Source organism: Megalops cyprinoides, chromosome 25, assembly GCF_013368585.1.
Source record: "Megalops cyprinoides isolate fMegCyp1 chromosome 25, fMegCyp1.pri, whole genome shotgun sequence".
Classification (NCBI taxonomy): Eukaryota; Metazoa; Chordata; class Actinopteri; order Elopiformes; family Megalopidae; genus Megalops; species Megalops cyprinoides.
Genome location: NC_050607.1, coordinates 11,452,515 through 11,475,370, shown reverse-complemented (window position 1 = coordinate 11,475,370; position 22,856 = coordinate 11,452,515). Strand labels below are relative to the sequence as shown.

At 42.8% G+C, this 22,856-nt stretch overlaps 1 protein-coding gene across 1 annotated transcript; it reads left to right on the top strand.

Moving 5' to 3' along the window:
- The first annotated feature begins 7,286 nt into the window (after positions 1-7,286).
- On the top strand, positions 7,287-21,946 carry slc6a1l (solute carrier family 6 member 1, like). The gene is made up of 15 exons (XM_036519974.1): positions 7,287-7,671; positions 9,841-10,176; positions 12,313-12,444; positions 12,916-13,016; positions 13,547-13,656; positions 14,221-14,353; positions 16,218-16,352; positions 17,013-17,116; positions 17,223-17,347; positions 17,677-17,789; positions 18,258-18,389; positions 18,939-19,041; positions 19,664-19,764; positions 19,873-20,040; positions 20,816-21,946. The coding sequence occupies exons 2-15, from the start codon at positions 9,948-9,950 to the stop codon at positions 20,921-20,923; spliced, it is 1,794 nt and encodes a 597-aa protein (XP_036375867.1). The 5' UTR covers positions 7,287-7,671; positions 9,841-9,947; the 3' UTR covers positions 20,924-21,946.
- The last annotated feature ends 910 nt before the right edge of the window (positions 21,947-22,856 follow it).

Genomic DNA, 22,856 nt, shown 5'->3' with positions numbered 1-22,856 from the left:
ATTTGTAAGGTATTCTGTTAGATTACTTGAGGAAAATAACCTAATCTATATAATTTGGATTACTTTCTGAACACTGTGTTTTTAATTTTTAATGGTTTTGTAAAGAATGTTCATCTGACCAAGGTTCTGCACGGTTATTTTTAGAATGTTCACTTAGCATTGTTGTGGCTAAGTGAACATTAGCTAGCTAGTTAAATAGCTGGCTAGTGATCAATATTAACTTAAATAATGAAAAAGAGAACTTACCTCAAGACGCTTCTTCAGGTTAGAAGTCGACTCTTTTGAAGCAGATAGCAGTTTGGTTGCTGGCAAACACAGCTTACATTGTACTGTTATGTTGCGACCTTTGCCAAATTTGAAAGTAAAATGCTCCCGGTATTTCCATGACATAAACACGTGGCGAGGGTTGCTTTCTGTCTCACTCTCCATTCAACTGTCTTGTGAGTCAGGCAGACTGTGCTCTTTTTTCTTCTTTTTTTGTCGTGATGGGCATATTGGAGACACACCCCAGAGTTGCCTATCATTGGATAGATTTTCCAACTGAATACAAAATACGTAATGCCTTTACATGTATTCCGATACTCCCCAACCCTGTTCATAATGAATCACTATGCAGCTCTTTAACTTAGATAAAAAGTCCATTTGCATCATTATGTGGGCACATAATAGCTTGGTTTGCTGTACTTTTCTGGATTGGTCAACATTTAAGCCCATAACAATGAAATTATTAAATCATTAAATATCTATACAATATCTATTTTTGTGATACTCGCCTATACATTGATACTTAAGAGTTGAAAATGTTGAAATCTATGCTATTCATATATTTTGTAACTTTTATATGTTGAAATTATTTTACCCTTGATATATAATCTCAGGTACTATTTTAATACCATGTTTATGCTGTTATAACATAGGTAATAAAAAGTATGCTACTTATTAATTACAAAGAACATTTCAAAGGAGTCTGTAAAAGAACCATCAAATCATTTTAAACTCATACAATTAGCCTATTCACTGCCTGTTTGTAGACTATTCTTGAAGAAAACTTAAGAACAAGCTATGCTTTTTTTATCAAATGTGTTCTGACAGTATGAAAGGGGCCTTAAATAAAGTGTTTACTCTTTTGTCCTGCATTTTCTGATACCAAAATGTCAAATTCTGAATGACGATAACCGATTCTCCAATCTGGTAACTCTCCTGAAACAGTATTGACATGATTAATATTAATATACATGGCCAAACATACCAGACACCTTGTACACTCTGTTATTAATTTGCTCTCTCAATAAATAACAAAGTCTTAGAGCAGGTGTAGCTCAGAACTACCTGTTCTCAGAGAGCCATCAAAGGATGCTACTGAATGCATAACCCTGGTTGCCTTTCAAGCAAATTGTCATTCTATTGCAAGGATTGCTGTTTGCATTGAAGGAACTGGAGGCACTGGAACTACATGTTTATGTCGAGTGACAGTGCAGCAAAACAGAAATGAAGTCATTGCCAAAAGGAAGAACCATTCTTAAGGAAGCTTCTACAGGGCAAAGGAGCATGTACAATAATTTTTTTAACGTCCATATCTCATTGGAGCTTGAAATCAATGAAGCTTTCTGGAAAAATTCTTGAAATGAATTGAAAATAAGATCTTTCCCTAGGGAAAGCATCTGGTTGGTCATACAGACGGATTGGCCATACAAATCAACACGGCAAGTGTGTGTTGGCCCTTAAAAGACATGTTTGTCCAACCGAGCACTTTTCCTGAGATAACACTGCAATGCGCCATGTAGAACTCTAAGGTGAATAAGTTTGAACACCCATGAGAGGGATGTGATGTTATGTCGTTGCACCCAGCATGCACCTGGCGCTGTCTCTATGCAGAAGAAGTGGGAGCACTGATGAATAATACCTAAACATGGCCCTGGTGATCCGCCTCCCTCCTCCTCCGCCCATGGGCTCATCTGGTGCCGTCATCCATGTAATCCGAAGAGGCATTCAATTAACCGGCAATTTCGACTGGAAAATCATGGTGGGGCGGGGGCGGGGTTGGGGGGGGGGGGTTGCTGTCATAGTGTTCCCCCTCTCTGACAGCCATCAACCGGTCCTGGCTCATTGGGCTGTGACTGGCAAGCTAGGCCACAATGAAGCGGATGTTGCTCGCTCACCCTCCGAGCCTCTTGCGGGAGACTGATGGGCCCAGGCTCTTCTCTCCCATTCAGAGTGATCACAAACTTGCAAATCTGCAGATGCGCGGGGATTCCCTTTTATGGGGAGGGGGTGGATGGGAGACTGTTTAGCACCCTCTGTGAAGCACCTTAAGCTGACGAGGGACCATATCCCACTGGGTAGTTTGGATTTGTTTCTTATGTGTCTTGCTGGGTGCCGGGTTTGAATGTCGCCCACTGACCCGCTTCCTTTGGCCTGGAGCAGCAGCGTTGCTTCCCATTCCTCTCTCCTGTTCCTGCTTCTCTGCCATGCCATGCTTCTGCTTTTCGAATGGATAGGTGTTCAAAGTCCATCACTTTTAGAAACCTGCGGAGCTGCAGAGCCCCTGTGTGCGCATCTCGTATAGCAGAGACAGGTTAGACTCGAAAATGCAATCCCATGTTTGGTGGTGTTATGGAGGGAACGCGGGCAGCACTGATCTTATGGACACATGCTGCATTTTCAATACAGCAGCGAGCGGAGCGCAAGCAATCAGCAGACTGAGAGCGCAGAGTTCAAGGGCTGAATCAATCAAAGCCACAGCAAAAACAGCAGGCCCGTGCCATTTATCTCTCATGGCATCAGCTCCGCCGGGACCCTGGAAGACCCGGGTGTTAATTTCATCCTGATTAGATCGTTATTGTCAGCTGACGACGCACTTCATTTGGGGAGCGTGTCGTTCGTCATGTTAATTAAGCCCCCCAAACAAAAAAAAAAAGCCACGGCAGCACTGTCACGTATGGGTGATTTCATAACCCCACACAGCGTAGAGCGGGTGTCCTCCCCCATCCAGGGAGCTCCTGTCTTATTCTGCTGGGACCACGAATCATTATTTATCCTTGATCCCCCTTTTATTCCCAGCTATTGAAATCCGTCTCCCACACAGGTCTGTTTAGGTCATTGTACTGTAACTGAGCCCACCCCTTCACCCAAAAAAACCCCCCACACACAGTTAAAGCACAATATCATTACATAAACCTGGGGAGGGCTGCTTTGGTAAGTAAGAGGATGGTACAGAAAGTGTGTGGGCAGCAGTTAAATACTGCCAGTCTCTGGGCTGATTGAGTATGGGAAACAGGTCATGACCCCTTTGACACACCCTCTCAGTAGGGGGGATCCTCTGACCCAGACCATCCCATGCTGGGTTGCAGATGGATGCTCCCAGTTTGATCTGGGCCATGGTCTTTTTTCCTCATAAGGCAATGAGAGTTCAGGAGAGAATGGATGATGGTACTGCTGCATGAGAAAGGACGCACTCAGGAAGATGGGCTGAGACATGCAATGCTAAGACCATTGTGTGGAAACGTTAATCACAGAGACTGATCGCATTGTCACCTCAAGCCCTCGCTGACTCCAGTTCAAAGTATTAACAACCAGATAACACTGCAAATACAACGCTTATATTACAAAAGTCTGCGATCTGCACTAACCTCACACAAATGTACTAATCACAAGTTATTATCAAGTTATAAGATAAGTCTAAAGAAGAGAATTTTTTTGAGGTACATGTTCAAATTAATGGCTCTCTCCATCCAGTTTCAACTTGCGCCCCCGGAACGTGTTGGACGTCTTGGAACGTGGAGGATTAGCCCAGGAGCCAGAGATGACTCCCCCCTGGTGCGGTGCAATCCACAGCACACACAGCTCACAGTGGGGAAGCAGGGGGCCGACACTGAGCTTATCTCAGGTTACACACTGACTGATAGCCTCGGGTACCTATTACTGCGGGAGCAAAGCAATTATGAGAGGACAGCCGAGGAAGCAGCCTTCATCGCAGAGCCTGCAGACGTGCAGAGGTTACATGTCCGGGGGAGATACGGCCGCTCAAGGATTCGGCACGCATATGCGGTCGGAGCTCCGTTAAGTCTCACCAGAGCTCTCTGGAGAAGGACCCTTGCTTATCAGGTTACAGTTCTCATCAGCTGCAATGAGGCTGACAATTGGGTGATTGATTGTAGTGACTCTGTATTTTTAAGTTTCTTGTACAGTAATTGGGGCTAATTTCTGGTGAAAGTCATAGGCTGGCTCCATGCTTATAAACCTGTAAACTAGCAAACTTAAACCTCAGTTCGTCTGACATCATTTCAAAGCTTGAGAGGGTTATTGTGCAAAATCCACGACCAACATTATTGTTCTTGTGCAAAATTGCCTTTAAATTACCATAATAGCTTTACCATTGCAGGGTGACTTCAATAAAATACACCACAAATGTCTGCCATCTGTCTGTCAGGACTTATTGAGAAGGGTGTGGGATGAAAGACTCATAGAGGCTTTCAAAGAGCTAGCAACAGGCTAACAACACCAATCAGAACCAGCCATATAGGTTTGAATTTTATCAAACTTTATCAAACTAATTATTCATATTACTGAAACGATTGCTCTGCCTGACTGAATATTTAGCACAAAGCTCAAATATAAATTGACTATGAGTCAAAAGGCAGGAGTAAAGTAAAACTGAAAGGATGCATGATTAAAAGCATCACGCCTGTGCCTGTATTAGAAGCAATGCTGCTCCCAGGCTGAAGAAAAAGTTTTTGAGTTGTTTTTGTAAAGTGGACAACTATTGCGAGGAAATTCTTCATATATATTCTCGTATTGTGTTCTCTGTGGAGGCTCTCTGATATCCACTCCACAGCACTGCCTGCCTATACATCTTCATGAGAGGCTAATGGGGCTAACAGTTGCTGCGATCCTCAGCAAGAATTCAATAAAAAAAGGTAAAAAATGACTACTGCTCCTCTACATTACTCTGCATTATCAAACATCACTGTATTCTGTTTAAGTGAGCAGCCAGGATGAAAGATGTGTATTCCTCTCACCGGATTACAAGGAGGGGGCAATTTGCATGTCTCTCCCATCTAGAGTTTACGCTGATTCATCACCATCCCTGGGCCAAAACAGTGGCGGAGGTGTTTATTTGAAAGGGTATGAACCGGGAGCCAATTCACCCAGATAAACAATACTCAGGCTTCTGTTAAATTACAGATGTATTAGTGGCAAAATCATTTCTGTTCTGCAGGTTTAATCTAGGGGATGTCTCCTGAGGGGGCACATTGCTGAGATGGCAAGTTTCTTAACCTTGCAGGTGAGCTGTGTATTAAACACTTTGCAAGTCTGAGCTCCTGTTATGTGATAGTCTCCCCACGGCCAGAACCACATGACTGTGCTCCCTGGATGATAGGATGAAAAATGAAGAATATTAGTATCTGTTCCTGCCAATCAAAGGGTGCAGGCAGGGGGCACTTGAGTTTTTAGGACCCAGCAGTAACCTTTGCATTGATCTGACTCAGGGCAAAATGTGACTTGACTCAATACATAGTGAACAGGAAACAGCTGACGCAGGAGTGTGAAAGCACTGTGGGGTGTTAATTTAAGTTTTGAAATGTGTTCTGGCAGTGTTCAGTGAGCTGAGTAAGGGATGGTCAAAAAACATATTTCTGAAGATTAAAAACTCCATATTGACTGATGAAGGTTCTGAAGCGTGATCTGTGGTTAAACGCATTTTCTGCTCCTCATTAGCTACGCAAAAGAAGCCCAGGTAACGGAATGTAATTGTTTATGCTTTATGGAAGTTGTTGTGAAGGAAGAAAGGAATAGGTTCATTTCTGTCTCAGCGCCGGGTGTCCGAGCTCATTGCTCAACATTAATTAGCCCATTGATCGATGGCAAGTGTGAACAGAATGACGGAAAGCGACTCTGACAATAGTAATCGGAAACCCGTCGCATGAGGACTGTCAGGGGACACTCCGATCACGTACCGCTTTTGATTTGCTATTGACAGTGAAATCTCGCTGTAGGCGCAGTGAGTAATTATAGTTTTTAATCTCCTCCCTTACAAACAAATGCAGAAAACGTATAGTTCTTTGTGCTGATGTCAACATGTTCTGGTATTTCACAATATGCTATACTACTTTTTTGTGTGTATCCCAAAAAGGCAATGTTTCAGCACCAACTAAAACAAAAGTTTTTAAAAGTTCAAATATTAAATAAATATTTCAGCATATTCTTTTCTCCTCTTATAGATCCTTTATAGATTCACACTAATGAATACTAATGAAGTATAAAATACAGTATACTATAAATGTAAAATGTAGGTAAATGTAAAAAAATATAATGTAGATGTACATATGAACATATGAATGTTGGATATTTACAGAGGCAATGCAGGTTAAGTACCTTGCCCAAGGGTACAACAGCAGCGTCCCGCCAGGGAATTGAACCAGCAAACCATGGGTTAAAGGCCTGGACCTTACCACCATATGGTAATGTAACGTGTGGAGAAGATGCATGACAAATAATAGCCATTGACTGTAATTTCATTTGCCGCCTATTGACCCAACAGAGAGTGAACAGATTAGCCACAGGTAGTTACTACCCTGTTTAAAATTCTAAGCCCCTCTTGTCCAAGTGTTTTATTATCCGGAAAACGTACACTGAAGCTTATACAATTAGAGATATCAGACTTGGGCAGCGTGCCATTTTATTCTGGGGGCAAAAAAAACTGAAATGCGAATGCAAACACAGGCCTCGTCCCCTGAAGCATAAACAATGGCGTAAAAATGAGAGAGGCAGCACGTGTGCCTGAGCTTCACACTGTAACTCCACACTCCATTAATGTTCCTTCTGTAGAGAGGCTGAATTTATATCTCAAATACGGAGTGTCTTAGCTGCGGAGATAACCAGTTGTAAACGGCCAGCATTTGACACCCTGGCATTTTGTGGCTAGTGCTGGTGGCTCTCATATGCTTAAAGGTGACATTTCCTGCTTCCCCACCTAATGTCATCCTTATTTAAAGCCTAACACTGTATGTCTTTTGAAGAGCCCTTTTTCTTTTTTTTGCAAACCTCAACAAGGCCATGGGTTGAGCCACTCTCTAAGGGGATATCCCATGGCAACTGGCACAAGAGCCCTAAAAAAAATCAATGAATGTTTTATTCTACCCCAACTGTTTTGTTTGGCCCAAATTTTCATGGCACAGGCACAGAGGGGTATTCTTCAAAGTTGTTTTTCTTTCCGCGTCTCTCCCGCGATCGCGGACATGGCCGTCGTCAGCGCGTCGGCTGACGCTGGGGTGCGCCGCTTCTGGCGGTAAAACCGCTGCGCCCGTTACCCTCCCCCGGACCCCAGCCATCGATTTCCCCCATCGCTGCCCCCAGGTCCTCTCACCGCGGCCCCGGCAATAATCAGACAACAACTCGAAGCTCATTATCTTTCGCTCAATATTACCCGTGCGGGGGGCAAAGGGAGGAGGCTGTGCCCGCTGAAAACAAAAAAAGAAAAAAGGGAAAAAAAAAAAAAACTCTTCCGGCCAGACTTTGTCACAAGTCCTTGTGCTAACCTCCCCGGATGGCAGGTTTCACAGCTGGCAGAGGCGGCTCAGCATCGGATTGTCAGTGCTCTTCATGCTGTCCGGAAAGAAGGCTGCCTTGCTCTGTGCATCTCCCCAGCCAATAAAAAGCTCCTGTCTACAGGTAGGTGCCTGTTTTTGCTCTCTTTGGGGACTGGGATCTTAGCTGCTGGTTGAATATGCCTCAGAAGCCCCAAAACACTCTGCGCTTTGTTAGAGTGGTGCTGGCTTACATCACAGCTTGGCACAAGTGTAACAAAGTCATTAATGCTTTTAAGAAATCAGTTTGAAGAGAAAAATGCTTTGTGGAAAGACTGTGCAGGATGACACTGGGTTGTATTGGGCTGATGGTGATTTTATTTAGACTTATTACAGTTTCATATGCTGTCTGTTTCAGTTATGTTGAATCCATCAGCGCTGGTCAGGAGTGTTTTAGGAGTGTTACATGCATACTAAGTGAGGCATCTATATCCGCTGTACAAAGTTAGGCTACATGGTGGCAACATTTCCACCACTGGATTGCATGCATGATTTCAAAACTAATTCAACACAAAGCAAAATTTAGTTTAGTTAAGATTTAGACTATGACTACTTTATTATGCATTTTAATCAAGTAAATGTTGGACCGAACCCCTCTAAAGCAGCAGTTCAGTTGGCCAATGTGCTACAAAATAATTTGTTCTAATAAAGTTAAGGCGCAGAAGAGGAGACAGAGGCAACCCTTTTGAAAATAATACTATGATCACAAGTTCACTTTACAGTTGGCACTTGTTCCCTGAGTTTGGCTGATGAGCAATGCTTTGGCTGATTAGAGATGATTTTTATTATGAGTGCTGAGAGCATATTACTTGGAATCTAACACACTGGTTATTTTCCAAAGGATTCAGTGGAATTAATGGAATTACAGTGATAGGTTCTGAAATAACAATGCAGGGCCCACGTCAACCCCTGACGTAATACTGCTTGCAATTCAATACAGCACAGAATAGATGCATATTGCACTTGTATTGACATTGGCAATGTGGGTGCTGTGACAGGGACACATTTCTAATAACCTGTGCTTTGTTTGTTTCTAGTTTAAGCTCAGTTTTAAAAGTTTCTTTGCTTGTTGTGCTGGTGGGAGTATTTTTCTGTATTTTAGAGCGTTTGAATAATACATTTCGCTTTGTGGAAGGGTTCTTAGAGACATTGCTAAGTTGAGGTTCACGGCCCTGCAGAGAGAGTCGACCTGGTCATCTCACGCAACCTCAAACACACAAAGTGCTCCGGATGCTTCTCTATCCGAGAGCACCAATCTCTACGACAGACAAACTCCTGTGTTAAAGGTTCTCTTTCCCTTAAAGTGCCTCTTCCCAAAACAAACGTCCTGATTCTCAAAAATAGAGCTCCACCTGGGAGAGGGTTCATATGCCTTATGTTGTCACTGACAGAATGAGGTTTAACAAGAAATCATCTCAAGTTCTAAGTGAATAGCATAAAATCTACTGATATTGCTTTCTAATTTCTATGTATTTATTCCTTTTGTACTTTGTATTCTTGGTCATTTGAATTTTCTCAACAGATGGTCAAAAATGAAATAATTCTCTCATGGAATTTACAAATCGAAAATCTTGTTTCAACTACTGATGTCTGTTTCAAAGTCTGCACTTTTCATTTTTACATCATAAGAGAGTAATATCTTGTAGGTTTAATCTATTTCAGTACTTTGGAAAGCAATCAGAAAACTTGTCTAATACACAACGACTTTTGTTTGGCCATATTTGTTAATCACGAAAGCTCTATTAATTTGAACAAAAATGTCAAAGCAGACAGAACTGATTTAGCCTACACTTGCTTCAAGACAGGGATACATTTTCTCAATGGATCATTGTTCCATAGATAGGGTGCTTTTGTTAAGATAAAACCACACACCAGAGAGTGTGCATAATTGTGTACATGAAAATCGATCTTTTCAGAGAAATTAGCAATTTACTTTGAACGCTTATCAAGGCCCTTGAACAGGGAAATCATTCACACAAAAAAGCCTTACAAACAGCAAAGGAACATCTCATTGTTATAAGAGAAAGCAAATTCACTTGCAGAAGACATTTCACAGCATGAAATTCAGTTCCCATTGAAACAGCTCAAGGATATTGGAACATTGGCTAGGACAAAGGAAAGTGGCCATTGTTAAACATGGAGAAGCTTAGGTGTGTATGCTGCTGTGTCCAGTGTGTGTGTGTGTGTGTGTGTGTGTGTATTGGGGGGGTGTTAGATCTGTGTTGGTGACTGGTGCCCTCTGCTGGCCCTGCAGCCCTTCCTCATGCTCCACACGCCAGCGGGCCTGTGAGACACAGATCCAGCAGAGCCAGGGGCGAGAGGTGCACTGGTGGGTTCTCTGCCTGAACGCGGTGCGCCGTCATGGGGAAGACCAGCAAGAGCACGGTGGACATCAACTCTCCCACAGAGGTGAAGCAGGCCGTCCCCTTCGAGGCGCTGGACCCCGCACCCCCTGCTGACGACAAGGGGGAGTTGCCTGATAGGGGCACCTGGAAGGGAAAGTTTGACTTCCTGCTCTCCTGTGTCGGGTATGCCATCGGGCTGGGCAACGTTTGGAGGTTCCCGTACCTCTGCGGCAAGAATGGAGGAGGTAAGAGACTTGGTGACATCAGAGTGTGAGGGACCTGGATTTTCTGGGTGGCTTTGGTGACACCAGGCTTTCCATGGCATTTCTCAGATCTCTTTCTCTGTGCTGAAGCCGAGCCTTTGGCATTTTAACATTCTGAAGCTGTGGTCCTTTAGGTTTCACCATGAAACAGTTACCTTGCTGGAACTGCCGGCTTGCAGGGATTTGTAAGGCAGGATCTTATAAACATTTTGAAAGAATGACTGAAATCTCATAGAGAAGCAAGAGTATGGAGAAAAGTATCATTTTGACCATGACAATTTAAATCAGCAGTTAATTTTCTGATTCTATATATGATTCTCAATAGAATAATAAACACTGTATAGATATCACTGATAGATTTATGACACCATATAAGCATGACTGATCTTTATCATGGAGTCTACCTACCATGTACCTTTATCAGTGTTTAGCTGGTCAACAACAATTATGCAAATGCAATTCTAATCTATGCATTATGTATTACATAATGATAGTCCTTCATAATTGCACTGCACTATAATTACACAGTTGTAATGCAATTTTACTTCAGCAGAATGCATCTTACATGCACTTAACTTACATTTAACTTCTAGAATCAATACAAAACAAAGCGATGCTTTTATAAATGTGTTTATAAAAAATGAAATGCAGGAAGTACATGCACTGATTAATGTGCAAACAAGCTAATTGATTAGGCAACCAGTGTCATTTTTTTTCCTTGTTTGTTGAGTGTAATTAAGCAGACGTCAGGTCTTAATTACTGAATGCAAAGCACTTGAAAAATATCCAACAATCACTCTTCATTTTTACATTCAGAGGATTGCAGATAATCAATCCTTTTATCTCTGTATCGTTTGGTGTTTAAAGGATACATAATGGAATATTCTGTTCCTGGTTAGAATTCTGTGAATTGGTTATGAAATACTCCATGACAAGCTAAAAGATTCCTTGAATATTTATTGCAAGTATAGTACGGCACTCTGGATTATCATCAGGCTGCGGTATCCTGGTTTCAATATCAGGCACAAACTGTTAAAAATGTAATACTATTATGGTAGGGAGATGGACTCCTAATGCTATTGACTCTAATTTAATGCTAGCTTATTCTGTATGTGGTATCTTCATGCGCCTCCCATTGGCTCCTGGGAATTTCAGTCGATTGCCCATAATGGCCCGTGTCCCGCAACCGAAAGTCATGCAGGATTGATTGGTCATAACCCTAAGTGCGCAATAGTGTTCCCTATGATGTTCTGTTCTGAAATGAGCTTCCATCTCCTAGGTCACTCATTTTATGGGTGGTGAGGGCACCACAGCAATGGGTACATGGGCAGATTACTGTGAACAGCACCCCCTCTGTATTTTTTCCCCTTGGTATGTTCCGATCCAATGAATGGCCACTCGAGTGCAATGAATGAGCGAATGAAATGTCAGGCGAATGAAATATCAATAAAATCAATCTGGAGAGGAATGACTTTATTCCTGTTATTATAAGTAATGTCAATGTTGCCAGAGGTCAGGCTCCATAGGGTCGTGGAAGCATACTCTCATTTCCATTCTAGCTGTTCCTACAATCTAGATTCTAACAGTGAGCTTCTTTTACTGGGTAAGCCTTTGAACTATAAAAGTGAAAAGAAAACTGTACCTTTTTGAACTGTATAAGTGACTCTGCATCTTTTGAAACAGTTTATCCTTGAAATCACTTCTGAGGTGGACTCTGGGAAACATTGTGGCTTGACCAGATTCTATAGCAATATGCTACTTTTTTGCTTCATAAATTGAAAATGTATGTCCCTGCTTCAGGTGGACCACACATTGTCTAAAAGCATTGCATCACACTGCAAAGCTGATAAAAGCAAATTCTGTGCCATGACAATCGCGTCTTCATTACATGTACTTATGGAGCATGTTCTTGGTTTCTTGGCCATTTCAGCGAGTAAATGTGGTATTTGGCCACAATAAATAGCTGCTCTTTTTTCATGAAAATAAATTGCCACTATGGTGGTCACTAAAGCAAAATAGCTGCCCATTGGGGTTTTGGTATTGAACTATTTAATACAGGAGATGTAACCCAATTGTGGTTGGCTTGCGAGTTTTAAGAGTGTTCTTTTGCCCTCACAGGAGCCTTTCTGATTCCTTACTTCCTGACACTGGTGTTTGCTGGGATTCCTCTCTTCCTGTTGGAAACGGCCCTTGGCCAGTTCACCTCAGTGGGGGGACTGGGTGTATGGAAGCTTATTCCTATGATGAAAGGTATATTACTGAAAGAGAAAAATTATGTGTTTCCATGTACAGTATATGCTGGTCAGTGTTTCCATTTGAATTTTGTACCGGTTCCCATGATTCTCAGACCTGTCAAAGCAATGCCCAACCAGTGTTTTTATAACTAAATACTGTGTAACGAATTCTATTAACCTGTATTTAATGTACATTTTTACATTTTTTACATTTTTATTCATTTAGCAGACGCTTTTATCCAAAGCGACTTACATAGGTTACAGTTCTTTACAATGTTATCCATTTATACAGCTGGACATTTACTGAGGCAATTGTGGGTTAAGTACCTTGCCCAAGGGTACAGCAGCAGTGTCCCAGCGGGGATCGAACCAGCAACCTTTCGGTTACGAGTCCTGCTCCTTAACCACTATGCTACACTGCCGCCCTATGTATAAGTGATGACATTGTTTATAAAGTAGTTGTCCCTCCACTCTGCTTCCCTGTCAGGTGTTGGTCTGGCAGCAGTTGTCCTGTCCTTCTGGCTAAACATCTACTACATTGTCATCATTGCCTGGGCTCTTTACTACCTGTTCAACTCCTTCAAAAAGGCAAGTTCTGATAGGAAAGTAGCAGTCATCAGGAAGCTGTACAATGATTGACACTTAATCAAAACTCTCTGGGATAGATACTCCTCCTCAGTCATTTTAAAAACACTGTTCTTTCATCTACAGCTCTGAAACCTGCACTTGTGGGAAAAAAAGACAAAACTTAATTGGCTGCGAAACATTCCTGTCTATGTGTGTGTTCTTGGGGGTAGAGAGTGCAGCCCTAGCCTCTGGTGGAAAACCCTTTGCTCTCTGTCTTTCCCACAGTGCTGTTCTCTTTTGTTCACCTGATTAAGTGGCCTCCCCTCCACCCTCTCCTGCCCCAGCTGTTCATAGTGGAGCCCCTCTCCAGAGCCATAAACACACTGTAGACTGATGCATTGTGGGTCCTCTCAGAAATAACCACAGGCACTTCGGCTTTTGTAAGGCAACGTCATGCAGAGCTCAGCGTGGGAGAGAAACATTTTCCCACAGGGTCTCTGTTCTGGACAGAGGTACTAATGGCCGAAATGTCTCGCCCTCGCATCTTCTAGGAGCTTCCATGGCAAAGCTGTGGTAACCCGTGGAACACCGACAGGTGCTTCTCCAACTACAGCCTCACGGACACAACCAACCTGACCAGCGCCGTCACTGAGTTCTGGGAGTGAGTGGCCCCGACCGCCTCATTGGATAAATGAAAAAATGGATCACTCAAAGCTGTTTAAGAAACCAATCCTACAGGCCAGGAAGGGGCAGATCCTATTGAACACATTCATTCTCTCACTGGCCAGCTGTAGCTGTTCAGTTACTTATCCCACCTCTTATGCATAAACTCAAACAGAGATAGGTAACATAATAATGATCATCCTCACATCCTCCTTTTCACCCTGCATGGTTAGGACCCTGCTATAATATCAGGCAGCAGTCGTCTGATCCTGATCCTGCGCTGTCTCTGTGAACGATGAAATTACCATCACTCAGAGTGGAGTGCATGGTTGCCTGCATTCATTTATCTTAATGACTGATCCAAATACACACTGAAGGGCTTAGATGGAAAAAAAAAACACAGGAGGTAGGATCAGGACTACCCACCCCTGTTTATAAGTACTGAAAATGAGGATTCCTGGCCACTATTCTTCATCATCACCTCACAGCAGAGAGTATATTAAAAGCTGTCACAGCCTTTAATATGCCTATATGAGCAAGCAGGCTTGGTTGTGATTTGCAGGCGGAATATGCACCAGATGACCAATGGATTGGAGGAGCCGGGGGAGGTGCGCTGGCCCCTGGCGGGTACTCTGGCCCTGGCCTGGATCCTGGTCTACTTCTCCATCTGGAAAGGAGTGGAGTGGACTGGGAAGGTGAGCGGCTCTCCTCCAGCTACGTCTCTTCCAAGCCCTCCTCCCAGCGGGGAGCAGGTTTTCTGGCATCGCGATGTCCTTGCGTGTGTTCCATGGCCGGTCGCCAAATCCACCGAGGAGAAAGCCTCCGTAGGGGACACTCTGGGAAACGTTCAGTCAGAATTTTCCCTTTGAAGATGGCCATTTCATTTTGTTTTCCTCTGGTTTTGCTGTGCCTGTCGGTTCACAGGACCTGGCAGCTGCCAAACCGCGGGCCTCTGAACCCCAGCAAGGGGACTGGGCCCATCCCACAGAAGCGGGGTTTCAGTCCTGTCAGGCAGAGCGAGAGGGCTGCCAGATCCCTCAGCCAACCTTGACATGGAGCCTCCCTGCATCTACTCTCCTGTGTCACCCCCATTCTCTAATGGAAATGAACCCGGTTCAGTTCAAGTGCTCTGGACAGAGGGAGGAGCTAGGAAGACAGAGATAATCTGTTTCCCAAAGCGTTTGACTGGGGGCAGTCACTGCCTGTCCATCATCAATCCTGCTGAGAAGCAGTCACCTCCTTCTGAGGGCCTGTCAAGGTAGCTGTCAAGTTGGAAAGGTCTGGGGCAGCTGGGACTGTCTGTTCACATTAGTCCCTCAACTTTATCAGTGCAAAAGAGGTCGCAAGCCACATATTACTCTTTTTCTGCTTTTTGTGGGGTCAAAGGGTTGAAGGGGGTGCAGCAGCGAGTATTGAATTCATAATTTGAAGACATAGAAGTTTAATCTGATTTTCTCTTACCCCAGAATTCTAAGGAGTTATACTGAAGTGCTCCTGTTGTAGAATCTATTGCTGGAACTAATTCCATTGGTTTCATGGATGTTAAAAATTGTATTGTACTCTGTATTATTTCAGTAATAATTAGTCTAAAGTGTTACCAGAGAGAAGTGCTGCCTGGTGTTAAATGTAGGATGTGCAGATTTTTTAAATAATACCCTTTTCCCCTGCTCTGCAGAGATAATGGGAATATGCTTCTAATATGTATGAACTGTGCACAGCAGAAAATAATATCCCCAGGGATTCTCAGTGAAGATGGACCTTTGCAGTTAAATGGAATGATTTTCCTAAGATGGAACAGATCCAACAGATTTTTGAAGACAGGGCACAACTGGTCAAAGCATATCAGTCACTCTGTGACTTTTCTGATTCTTCAGAGTCCATAGAGATTAATTATTTCTGTTTTGCAGTTGGGTGTTAAATAATACATGGCAGATGCTCAAATGCTTTAGTGGTGCTTGTGACAAAGGGAATAAATAACAACCATCGCAATAATGCTAAGATGATGTGAGATGTGTTGCCAAATCTGAAATAATTATCCTCATTGCATGTTAAATACGAAATTTGTTCCCAATCAAAATTCTTTTCCTCAGTTTCAAGTTTCCATCGAAAACTGGGCTTGAAATGCCACATTCATTACTTTTGAAACAGATTCAAAAGTACACAACAATCACAAGTGATTATTCTATTTATGGGTTTTAAGCATTTGATAAATGACTGCATTTCTCTTGACTGCTCATGTTTGGAATTTGAATGCCCATAATTAATTCAGAATTCATAGCAATTTCAATATGTCTGTTATCTTTTTTTTGAGCTGCTGTCTTTTTGATTTGTAGATATGTTGTGTGCAAATATGACTCCTATGTTGGACCAGGTCTCGCTTTGAATCTGTGGGACTAACTTGTTCAATGAAAGCTGAATAAAGTGAAGAAGTAAAGTTATAGTTTTGTAAAAAGTTATGTATAGCTATATATTAAAAGGGAAGAAGTTATATTTATTATGGGCATAGCACAGAGGATGGTAACTTGATTCTCTGGGTGCTGTACCCCTCCCACCCTACAGGTGGTGTACTTCTCGGCCACATACCCTTACTTCATGCTCTTCATCCTGTTCTTCCGTGGCATCACGCTCCCAGGGGCCAAGGAGGGGATCCTCTTCTACATCACACCCGACTTCAACAAGCTCATCAAATCTGAGGTGAGGGCAAACAGTTGCTATGGAACTGCTGACCATTAGCATGCATAGTGATACTCTCCTTTCGCCCGTGCTATTATTATAGCCTGTTTATACTGTTAAAAATCAGTCAATAGATATATTACAACTCAATACATATGGCTTTAGTTTTGGAACAGGCTATAAACAGATAATAAGCATGTAGTTAATATGGAACAGAAGACTAATGTAAGTTGTTCTGGAGTCTGTGATATTTCTATAACACAGTTTACTCAGCTGTACTATCTGTGTGGTATGAATCAATCAAAAAGGAATTGTAGAACTGACATACTGGTTCAAAAGTGTGTCAAGCCTACTATGTAGTATAACTGTTTTTGTGACAGTTTAAAACACAGCCTTAAAATGAAGCGTGATTCTTTGTTCTGTTGTGATGATACATTTCTTAAATGAACAAATTTCAGGAATTGGCAAATAATCTATTCATCTTTTATATAATCAAATACGTTTACTGGGAACCATAAAAAGGCTCACAAATGTTTTTTTTTTTTTTTACCTTGCTTAATGATACCAGTGTTGGGCTCTTTCTACTGGGTCATGGCCTTTGAAACTGGAGGGGCAACTGGTGGGGCAACTCATGCTGTTCTATTGCCCATGTGACGTTCGCTGGTCCATCTCTGTCCTCAGGTGTGGCTGGACGCTGCAACACAGATCTTCTTCTCCTATGGTTTGGGCCTGGGCTCCCTCATCGCCCTGGGAAGCTACAACCCTTTCCACAACAACGTGTACAAGTAAGCCTGCACTGCTTCTCCAAGCCTGGGGAAAGAGGATAAAGGTGGCATTAGGCTGCCAGGGAAGCCGGCTGTACTGATGACGCTGGTTTTCGGCTCTGCTCAGGGACTCCATCATCGTGTGCTGTATCAACTCCTGCACCAGCATGTTCGCCGGCTTCGTAATCTTCTCCATCGTGGGGTTCATGTCCTACATCACCAAGAAGCCCATCCAAGAGCTGGCAGCATCAGGTCAGTAAGTGGAGTCCCTGTCCATCATTATAACGTAGGGCTTCAGAAATCCTGCTGGACCCGGGCCTGTGTTCTAAACAAGTATTGCAAAACAAGGCAATGAATGCTTTGTAGTTAATTGCAGTTTGATGATGAGCATTCATTAGTCATTAATAACAAGTGAGGAGCGTCCACTTAATAATGTAATGTTCTATTCATGTTTAATGAACAGTAACTTCACATGAAGTGCTACTGAAGTTTTAATGCTGTGCTTCTTACACTGGAAGAGGAATGGTAATGTACACAGCTGAGTTCAGGAATGTCTCTCTGGCTGTGTGGATGACCTGCAGGTCCCGGCTTGGCGTTTCTGGCCTACCCCCAGGCTGTGACCCAGCTTCCCATGTCCTCCCTCTGGGCCATTCTGTTCTTCTCTATGCTGATGATGCTGGGGCTGGACAGCCAGGTAAGCAGTCACAATAACAGGTAAGAGGAAAGATGTGCGAGTTATCTAAGCAATACATACAGCTGTTTCCCTATGTACACACTCACAGACACACACAATCATACATGTACATATACATACATATTCTCTCTCTCTCTCACACACAAACACATATAACATATATGTTATAACATATACACTCACATTCACACATGCAAATCAGTGCTGTTTATATAATCATATTTGGTTTCTAGATTTTATGACTCCAAGATCAAGCAAGCATTAGAAGAACCCTAAGCAGTAGGCTTCCTTCTTTACTTACAGAATATGTGCAGCACTGCAAAACCACACAAGCACGTAGTTTAGTCCCATAAAAGAGGGATCACACCTTAGGGACGTGCTGCTTCCCACCACTGTCAGTGACAGAGCCCCTCCCTGGACCAATCAGGCGCTGGCTCTGACATTTTCCGCTGCCCCACTCTGCTCTAGTTCTGTACAGTGGAGGGCTTCATCACCGCCCTGATGGATGAGTACCCCGCAGTGCTGAGGAAGAGGAAGAAGGTGTTCATTCTGATAGTGTGTCTGCTGTCCTTCCTCATCGGCTTCTCCAACATCACCCAGGTAACCCGCATTCTCACTCACTTCAGTGCATTACATATGGGTTACTGAAATTTTGGACATTTTAGCTTCGTAAGGCCATCATAAAGCCCATAAAAAAGCTGTTGTGAGTATTATGTCACTACTTTATAAAGTATTCATAGGCAATTGTAGTATTTTATACTGACTGGGGGAGTGAGCGAATGCTATGTAAGAAACGGGTAGTATGTAGTAGTCATACTCATGAAAGCATCATATACAGTATGTTTGCCTTATAAAGTGTAAAATGTGTGTAATATTCTCAATTTTTCATCCCTTAGTTGAAAGATTCTTTAGATTCCTTAGATTCACAGTCTCTTTGTGAAAATGTCCTTGACTGCATTGATTGTATTGATCTCCTGTAACTGAATAGAGCTGGAAACTGTTTAAACAGCAGTAACATATTGCTTATTTAGTGCAACCTGGTCAGAGCACGAGACATATAGTACATTCCTACACGATCAAAAAAGTCCCCTTTCTTCAGGTTCTTCTGCTGAGTCCATATGTATTCATGTGTGTGTGTGTGTCCAACAGGGTGGGCTGTATGTCTTCAAACTGTTTGACTATTACTCTGCCAGTGGGATGTGTCTCCTCTTCCTTGTCTTCTTTGAGACTATCTCCATATCCTGGCTTTATGGTATGTACTTTGCATAGCAACAGATGTGTTGGGGTGAAGACAAAATGCAAAATGTTGACCCTGAACAACTAAGAGCAGGAGAATTTAAATTGCATGAAATCGGTGAGAATGCTTGTTACTGGTCACATGACTACCTCTATATTGCATCCCTTTAGGTGATCACTTGATAAATTATGGCAACATGGTTATTGCATATTGTTTAGTTGGCCTTAAACCAATGTGAAAATATTGCACCTATTTTAGGTTCTAGTGTGTAATAACACATTGCTCCACAACACTTGCATAGCAACACAAGATACGTAGTTCATGTTATTTGAATGAACGTTGCCCTACCCTTCATCCTAACCATAACATCATCCTCACTCAAAGTCAAACCATAACACTAACCCAAAATCACCCCTCTGTCCTTTACGTAATATCTATACCCAACCTATGAGGCTGCAACAATATGAGACTGCTTAGCAGTTACAGCATTCCTTTGCAATTATATATTTAACAATTCAACCACAGATAAATGTTAACTGAACATAAAGGGTGATCTAATTGCACTGTCTTAGTCCAGTCAGAGTACGAGACATAGCTCACATGAGGTCTGTTTTTCCCCACTTGCTGTGTCTCACAGGGGCAGAAAAATTCTACGGGAACATCGAGGAGATGATTGGCTACAGACCCTGCCGCTGGTGGAAGCTCTGCTGGATCTTCTTCACCCCGCTCATCTGCCTGGTAAGACTCGACGTAACCCCCCCCCCATCAGGGGCATCCAGTGGGTCCTTCCAGGTGGTTCCTGTGGCTGATTTGACTGGGACCCTCCTATCTGTTTCCCGAACCCAGGGGGTCTTCACGTTCAGCGCCTTTGAGATGACCCCGCTCACCCTGGGGAAGTACGTGTACCCGGCCTGGGGGCAGGGCATAGGCTGGATCATGTCCCTGTCCTCCATGGTGCTGGTACCGGGTTACATCATCTACATGTTTGTCACCACCAAAGGGAGCATCCGACAGGCAAGTGCCACACAATCCCCCCACTGCCTAACCTCAATGCACTCCTAGCCAATCCATAGCCAATCAGTCACTACTGACGTTCAGCATCATGGATGAATTTTTAATCCATAGGTCTCTCTGCCTTTGTGCTGCGTTCATTTTTGTCCTTGTCAGCAATTTATGACAGGGAGGCTCATCTCTGTTCCAAGAGGGATAAAGCAGAGTTTCCAGCTCCCTTTAGACTACTACTTAGCAGGTCAGCTATATTGGTTGAATCAGGACAATGATCAGTTGAGCGGGGCAGATGCGTGCCTGGCTGTCGTAAAAAACATGTAGGCACCATGGCCCTCTGGGACAGGGGCTGAATAGTGATTTTACACCACACCCTACGCCCCAGGAGCTTTCCTGGGATGAAATTGATCATGTCAATATCCTCTCCTGCTTGGCCCCAGAAGTGGGGAAAGCTCTGACGCCATTACGGTTCTAAATCCAGTGCAGCTCCAGGCTAGCATGACTGCAGTGAAGAAACGGCAACCACAGCCACGCTCATCCTCTGGTGGTGAGAAAACCCTGGCAAGCTGAACTGGTCCACGTCGTTCACGTGCAGTCCTGCCCTGCTCCATGCACCATTTTTCTTTTGTCAGGGGCATTTGGAAGCCTTTAGGAAGAGTATGATGCTATTTCACGTACCCTCTGCCCGCGGTTCGTGAAGCATCATGAATTGTTTATGAGCAGGATGCTTTGTGAAGTGCTGCCGTTAACACCTGCTTTATTCACGGTCCTCCACCCCGAGCAGAGATGGCACAAGATGTCTCGTCCCAAAGAGGACGTCAAACCTCAGGAGAAAAACGAAGCCTCACATAAGACTTCACTGACCGGGAGCACAGGAGATGCCTCCGTCTGAACCTCCCTCAGGGCCGCCCGCACAGAGCACAGAACAACAGAGAGAGACCAATGGGGAGGGGCACAGTCACCCTGCCCTCTGACCAATGGCGTGCCACCAGCGCATCACTACGACTACGCCTGTCACCTCCTCGACCACGAGAGGGACGTTGCACAGCAGTAACAGTAAACTTGATGTTTCCCAAATCAAAGGGCTACCTTCACTTAAGACCACCTTCACTTCAGACCTCAGATATATTGCTCCTTATCTTTGCTAAAGCAGGTGTCCAGTCAGCTTGGACCAGTCTGTGGTGTAACCACACACCAGCAGTGTGACAAATTTATGTTTGTTCATAGTAAGTGGGAGTTAAACAAAAAATTTTCCTGGATGTATTTTTAATGCTTCTGTGAATAAACACCATACAGGATGTGTAGAGTAACTTGGGTCAGCGATCTGTAACACAATATATATCTTAGTACCATGCACTTGAGCCAGTGAAGCAGAGTGAGAGCAGGAGTATTACATTTACTACACTAAACAAACATTTGTGGTTAATCAGTGTTCTTGTTAAAAATATTATTTATGAGAAACAATGACAGTATGAGATACTTGTTGCAAACCTAGTGGCCATGTTGAAATCTCTTCATTAACTCAGAACAAAAACTAATTTGAGGACTTTTGGTGGTTCCTCAGCCAGTTTCATGTACTTTTGCAAATTGGATTGTTGCTCATTCTTCAAAAGACATCCCTTCTCACTTAGGTATGCACCCTATACATTTAGCTGCACAATATGCTGATTGGTGTCTTACAGTGGCTCATATGGAGATGGCAAAAGAGGATTTTGAAATCAATTCAGGTTTGTTCCTTAATTATAGAATGTCACATGGTATTGTCACCAGGTCTTTGCATGTCAATATTCACACCTACTAAACTGAAAGGTAAGGAGTAATTACATCGATTTTTATTTTCTGTGAAGTTATGCTTTCAACGACAGAGACTTCATTTGTTCTTATTCACATATGATTTCAGGTAATCTTTTCTGTTGTACTTCTCCCCTGTCTGGTGGTGGGAGAAATTTTCCAAACATGCTCATAGTTGTGGCAAAATGAGAGAGCATTTTAAATGAGCGAGGCCTTTGTTTCAATGTAAATATTCTACAAAATACACTATGAAATCCATTTATATTTGAAGTATTCATGAGAGGATTATTTTAGTTAGCAAGTTTTAAAGTTCATTGTACATATAGCACCATATTACATTTGGAACCTATGAATGTTTTATGTGAGAGCAGCGTTGTACATTGTAAATGTCTTCTGAAAACACATAAAAAATGTTAAAAGGTTGTAACTGCATATTAAATGTAGATATATTGGCTTTCATTGTACATATTTTTTGGTGTGTTGATATGAAATTATTCAGTTTTAATAAGATGATGTAATCTCAAGGATATATTCAGTAATCCGTGGTAACAGGAATCCTCACATAAGAAAACTGCATTTCATAATAGTTCAGATATGTCATCTAAAATTATTTTACCTTACATTGCATTTGCTTGGGGGGGGTTTCCTGCTTCAGCAATTCAATAAAGATAATTTAAAGTGTGGTAAATACACTGAATGCTTTCTGAGCTCGCAGTGATTTCGTCTGATGTTTTTTCCTCTGTAGATCCATTATCTCATAACTAGAGATCAACAATAAACGATGCAGTGAAATATTTATGGTTATCAGCACCGAGAAATACATTATTACATGGTATGTACTGCCAGTGTGTTTATCGAGGGTATGCATTAATCTTTGTCGGCAGGTAAATGCTCCCTTTTTCTAACCCTACATTATAAGTCACATTACATGGACAACAGCATTAATCATGACAGCCTGAAGGTGGAGCATAACAGGGTTGCCAGACGTTGAACACAACAGGAAGAGAAGGGGTATCCCACAATCCCCCAGCTAC

Bases quoted from the DNA above. Each gene is read 5' to 3' on its own strand.
- slc6a1l (XM_036519974.1), top strand. From the start codon at position 9,948: ATGGGGAAGACCAGCAAGAGCACGGTGGACATCAACTCTCCCACAGAG. The intron at 12,445-12,915 runs GTATATTACTGA...CTTCCCTGTCAG, and splicing joins GCTTATTCCTATGATGAAAG to GTGTTGGTCTGGCAGCAGTT. The intron at 19,765-19,872 runs GTAAGACTCGAC...TCCCGAACCCAG, and splicing joins TCACCCCGCTCATCTGCCTG to GGGGTCTTCACGTTCAGCGC.